This window comes from Seriola dumerili, unplaced genomic scaffold, assembly GCF_002260705.1.
Source record: "Seriola dumerili isolate Sdu_G_001 unplaced genomic scaffold, Sdu_1.0 BDQW01000017.1, whole genome shotgun sequence".
NCBI lineage: Eukaryota > Metazoa > Chordata > Actinopteri > Carangiformes > Carangidae > Seriola > Seriola dumerili.
In genome coordinates, this window is record NW_019174272.1 from 796,332 (window position 1) to 802,616 (window position 6,285).

The following is a 6,285-nucleotide window of genomic DNA, read 5'->3' on the forward strand; positions in this document are numbered from 1 at the left end:
CTTTCAACATCTCAGTCTTTGTCGGACTGTTCATTTTTATTAGCCATTTGACGTTTGAATGATTTTAAGCCTTTAAGAGTAGTTTCACTGTAAGCAGGCTGAATGATAAACCATTTATATCTATAGGCTGAGTAAATGTGACCAAACTGTTACGTAAACATTTGAACTGAATGCTTATTTATTACAAACTTTATTAGTTTATTCACTCAATGCATTTTTTTAAGCTACGAAAACTCAATTATTGAGAGTTAAGGGCAACAGAAACCATTCAAACAGTGAAATGGGCTCCAGCTACAACAAAGACATACTGATGCCAAACTGAAATTTTACAAGCTGCTATCAATTCATTTTTGAATTTGCTTATTCTTGTAGTAAATTCTTACTGAATCTTAAATTTGAGTTTAAAAAGTTTGCCTGTGATTTTATATTTTCAGAAATAGCCCATGCTGTTCCACCATTTACTAAAGAGGACACTATTTGAATATTTACTAACACTGTAACAAACAGGCTACTTCTACATAGCTTGTTTACTTCTGTTTGAATACTCACAGAGAACATAAGCTAAAGTGTGTTCATTTGATTCATTTCAGTGCAGAGGCACCACATATCCCAGGAAATGATAGAAGGTGGAATTACATCCAGGATGTCAGGAATAATTGAGAATGCTGGGCATCATCCGTCTCCACAGGACTACAGGTGAGACTTCTGACTGAAAACTTGTTGCATTATATCAGGACAATAGTTACAGAATCTTTTAGGGATAAACAGTGCAGATCGTTTTTGTTGCATATTGTCAAAAACACTCATGATCAACTCTGAGACGCCTCAATAGATAAAAGGCATATTTATATGAATCAAATCCCTTGAGGTGTTTTGCAAATAGACATGGAACAAATTGTCTAACCCCACTATGTTTAATCTAAAGGTAGATGGACAGCTCTTTTTGTGCGTGGGGGGTTGCATGAAAAAGGCGAGAGGAGAAAAAAATCCTGGAGAATAAATGATTTTCAGTCTGAATGGATCTGTCAGAAACCATCAGCTCTGTTTACACTCCCGCTGTCGGCACACGGAGAGCCTGAGCCTCTTGGCCTGCCGGCTCAGGGGGAGATGGGGCGCTCTGGGTCACCAGTGTGCACAAGTGGCTCCCAATTAGAAAAGGAGGGAGGTAGGGAAGGAGGGAGGCAGGGAGGGAGGGAAGGAGGAGGTGCAATATTTAGTGTTGTTGAACCTCTGGGAAGGCTCGGATGATACATGGAGACACCGGTTGAACATGTTTTGCATCAGTGAGCAATTTCTATGCTGCTGGTGCAGAGAGAGGAGGGGTGGTGGAAATACCCCCAGCATGTCACCTATTCTATAGTTTCTATCAGCATGTATTACACATTTATCATGAATGAACTGCAACCTTGAGTAGATTTGTGAAGCAAAAGTGTAAAAGACAGGCTACAGCAAATATTGTACTATGATTTGATTCACTTGGGAGTGTATGCACATCTACTTTTCATACATTAAAAAAAGCACCTCTGTTTCAGTCAACAATCCATCAGTTAAAGATTCTTTGATTGTTATGCTTGGACAGTATTTCTTCATTTTGTCACAAGTAAAAGAAAACTCAGAGACAGAAAGGAAGAATGAGGGCTAGTCTCACAAAGGCACACTAACTTCAAAAGCTCCAGCTGTGATATTGTGATACTTTAGAGGGTGTTAAATTCACATTGCCACCCGCTTCTAAAGGATGATCACTCAAAATCATTTACTGGCGCATGCAAGGTGTTTGAGGATGTATGCTGCTGATTCCTGGCTGCAATGATGTCACCCGTTCGGATGGCAGACACAGAGCCCTGACCTCAAACTACATTTGCACCCCCTCTGGCCCGAGGCTCCGTTGATTTCCCCGTTTAGGGAGGATGAGGGAAGGGGGGGCCAGAGGGTGATGGAGGGGGAGTTGGGGGCGGCAGTGAGGATAGAGCCTGGAAAGGGATAGGGAAGCAGATGGCATCCTATTTGTCCCTCTTATGTGAGGGCTGTCATTCCAACAGATTAATGCAAGGGCTGGGTAAAGAAAAGAAACGACAGAGACAATCAAGGAAGGGTCTGGGGAAGACAATAGAGCCACGTGCCACTGGGCAGATTTGTCGTTTGGGACACAATAGGTGATCATTTTTCAATGGACAAGGCCAACTGTTGCAGGCAACATGTGCTGCTGTCCCATGTTTCAAACGATCTCATGCGTTGTTTACTTATGATTCAGCCAATGGTTACGGCCAGACCGTGGTCACCTGACACAGGGTTGATTTTTTATTAGGAGATTTGTAGTGTGTGTGTGTGTGTGTGTGTGTGTGTGTGTGTGTGTCTGGGGGGGGGGGGGGGGGGGGGGTGTACTCCTACACTGTCAACAGACCCACAAAGTAACTGAATAGTATGTGTTGTCATAGCGACCCCAATTACTAAACCCTTGCCCAGTAAGTGTGTGTGTGCCGAGGAGACTGGAGAGGATTCAAGAGGATTCCTCCCTTTTCTTTCTTTCTCTTGGAGGCTCTCCACATAACAGACGAAATGACTGAAAGCTGATTGGTACTGGCAGTGCACTGGTTAAACAGAAAACCTGCATCTAATCCAGTTTATAGCACAACATTTATAAAATTATGGGTTGAAAAAAAATCTTTAATGAAAAATCATTTGTGTAAATTTAATTTGCTATTTTTTGTCTATTTTATTTTTTCATATTTGTATTCACAATTTACAAAGAAGCAAAAATTAAGACAAACAAAGATCAGTGTGGCACTAAGGAAAAAAAACAATAATCTCAACAGATGATTTACTCTGAATGGAAAGCTTGTTTAACTCCCTCATTGTTGATTAAAACTGTCACTGCTAAATAGCACTTGTAGTTAATCTTCTTATGGGAAATCCTGGATGGCACAGCTAATACTCGGCTTCACCGAGCAGCTTTCATCTCTGCTTCCCCACATTCACACACTTTACAGTGGGTTTGACTTTGAAGGACAAAATGTTCTAAGTGTTTACATTTAAATTCCACTTGTGGTTTATGTGTGTCTGTGCTGACAGCCGTGTTAACCCCTCAATGCCCCCCTCCCTCCCCCGCTCAAAAAAAAAAAAAAAAAAAATCTCCCCCTACCCCCTCCTCTCTTGAAGGCTTCTGACCACGGACCCCTCCCAGCTGAGGGAGGAGGACCTCCCTGGGGACCTGCAGTCTCTGTCATGGCTCACCTCTGTGGATGTGCCCCGACTACAGCAGATGGCTGATAGCCGAGGCCACAGTAACGGGCCCTCCCAGGGCAGCTTGTTGGAGCAACAGGCAGGTGAGGTGACAGGGAGGGGGACAGTGCAACATTCAAAAACCGCATCATCTCTCTGATTGGATAAATCAGGACTGCTGGATTCTTCTGGATTTCTGGCCCTTGCAGATATGAACACAGTTTTATAGGATTATCCTCAGAGATAACAGTGAAATGGACGATGTGCTCTTCTAACCATTGAGATTTTTTCTATCGTAGCTTAGGTTTCCAAACATAATGAAAAGGTCATTTAAAACACTAATCCAGATACATTATATTGAACTATTTAATTGATAACCACATTCATCTCTGTCACTGTGCAGAAGAAGTCTGTAGAAGTCTATAAATGTCATGTGTAGTCATAACATCCTGTTTTTCAAGAGAGGTTCTGTTGCTGAACTTATTACAAGTTTCCACTGAGCATCAACGTACTGTCATAAGCTACAGCAAATATCTCCAGACATGAAAGATAACATCACAAATATCTGGATGAATAGAAAGCACTCCACGTATAAATAGTTTAAATAGGTTTGTTTGTGTTTTTTTTACTTTAAACTAAGATGAGTGTGGATGTTCATCCTTACAGCTCAGCTGAGCAACATGACGATGACAGCGGGACAGGGCTCCATGCTCCAGCTCCAGACCAACATGCAGCACAGCCCTCTGGGAATCAGCATCATCAACACCCACAGCGGAAGTGTAAGTTTCTTTTATGTTGTATGACGCTTAGATAGATAGATAGATAGATAGATAGATAGATAGATAGATAGATAGATAGATAGATAGATAGATAGATAGATAGATAGATAGATAGATACTTTTTTCTTCTTTTATGTTTATATATGTTTATATGGTTTAATGTAAAATGCCCCTGCATGTTTCACAGATGTCTCCATTCTCCATGAATGGGCTGCCCTCTCCAGGATATCAGTGCCCTACCTCAGTCTACCAGCCCACACCCCAGCAGGTGTACTCTCTAACCCAAACCGGACAACAGGTAACATACTTTAAGCTAACGACGAGCCTGATTTTATCAACAGGAAAATGTGATGGACAAGGTCCTAATTATTCTCTCCTCTCTCTCTTAGTGTTCAACAGGTGGGCTTTATAGCAATGTCTCTTTCAACGACCAAAGTCTATTCACACAACCTCGCCTGGCTCCACAAGACCAGGAGCTGCAGCCCAAGTCTTTCCCCAAGCCAATCTACTCCTACAGGTCAGGACACAAATATTTGGCTATTAAATAAAAATATCCATCAAATGTATTGCACCTCATCTGCTTTGAGCTGCATTCGAATAAAGATTTAATCTTTTTTTTTCCTCAGCTGTTTGATTGCCATGGCTCTGAAAAACAGCAAAACTGGCAGCCTCCCAGTTAGTGAGATTTATAGCTTTATGAAGGAACACTTCCCTTATTTTAAGGTATGATATTCTATTAATATTACCAGCAAGGACTAAAAGAGAAGATAGATAAAGAACGTGACTGATAATACACTGCTTCTCTCCCTGCAGACTGCACCTGATGGATGGAAGAACTCCGTCAGACACAACCTGTCCTTAAACAAATGCTTTGAGAAAGTGGAGAACAAGACGAGCAGCTCGTCCCGTAAGGGCTGTCTGTGGGCACTGAACCCTGCCAAAATCGACAAGATGGAGGAAGAGATGCAGAAGTGGAAACGCAAGGACCTGCCAGCCATCCGCCGCAGCATGGCTAACCCTGGTCAGACATGTATTTGCTTACTTAAAAGTTAAAGGTCTAATGCTTAGCCAATGTCTAGTAAGTCTGATTATCTGTCTTGTTCCCTGCAGATGAGTTGGACAAACTGATCACAGACCGTCCAGAGAACTGCAGACGTAAGGCTATAGAGCCCGGCATGACCCGGCTGCCCAGCTGTCAAACCGGCCTCCCGCTGCCCGTCCCTACCCAGATGCAGCCGCAGCCTATAGTCACGCTGTCCCTGCCATGTTTACCCATGCACCAGCACCACCAGTTTCAGGCCCAGCTCCAGGCTCAAGCCCGACTGGCCCCCATGTCCCCTGCCCCGGCCCAGACACCTCCCCTCCACACAGTCCCCGACCTTTCCCACAGTCCACTCACCCAGCAGCCCAGCAAGCCCCCTGACGATTTCTACAGTGTGCATGGCGATACGCACACAGAGGTGGATGCACTGGACCCAAGCATCATGGACTTTGCCCTTCAAGGTAAATACTTTTTTTTTTTTGACAAGTGTCAGGCGTGTTTTTTGTTTGCTGGATAAGTGTTGTTCAAGTGTTGTTGCAGCAGCACATTGACCTCTCTATCTATCTGCTCAGGTAATCTGTGGGAGGAAATGAAGGACGACAGCTTTAACTTGGATGCTTTGGGCACCTTCAGTAACTCGCCCCTCCGACTATCAGACTGTGACTTGGGAACAGCTAGCCTCCCTCCTGCCTCCACTGGAGCGAACCTGCCACTGTCAGATGTGCAGGTGACGGGCCTCTACACCTCCTACACCACCCAGGATCCCCTGACTTCCCAGTACATGGGCGCACCAGCCAACAGCAAGCCCATCGCCCTGCTTTAAAGCAGCTAAACTGTCTCTAACAGAGTCAATGTGATTTATTCAACTGTCTGTGGATATCTTTGGACGCCGGCTGAAGGAGTCTGAAGTCTGGTTTCTTTTGTGCTACTAAAAGTACAAATCACACTGCTTTCCTACAGTCACCTGGGAACTACCTGGAGAAGGATGTTTGAAAATCATTTCACATGCATTCCACAACAAAACTGCTCGTTAAGAACTAAAACTGCTGATGAATTAAGATGTGGCTGTAAGAAAAAGTATGTAAGACTTAAAATATCTAGCTTTGCCAAGCAAAGACTCAAAGCCTGTATGAGTACAAGGACTCTATGTGGAGAAGTATGTGTATGTTAGCATCCACCAGTTTTTCTACTGTTCACTCTGCATTTTAAGGCCTTTCCATACTGTAGCTCCCCGTCTCTTGTCTT

At 43.5% G+C, this 6,285-nt stretch overlaps 1 protein-coding gene across 1 annotated transcript; it reads left to right on the forward strand.

Annotated features, from left to right (window-relative positions):
- Positions 1-616: 616 nt before the first annotated feature.
- foxn4 (forkhead box N4) lies at positions 617-5,863 on the forward strand. The gene is made up of 9 exons (XM_022758410.1): positions 617-696; positions 3,157-3,323; positions 3,886-3,998; positions 4,186-4,296; positions 4,388-4,515; positions 4,625-4,721; positions 4,812-5,019; positions 5,109-5,501; positions 5,613-5,863. Exons 1-9 carry the CDS (start codon positions 617-619, stop codon positions 5,861-5,863), a joined length of 1,548 nt encoding a protein of 515 aa, XP_022614131.1.
- The last annotated feature ends 422 nt before the right edge of the window (positions 5,864-6,285 follow it).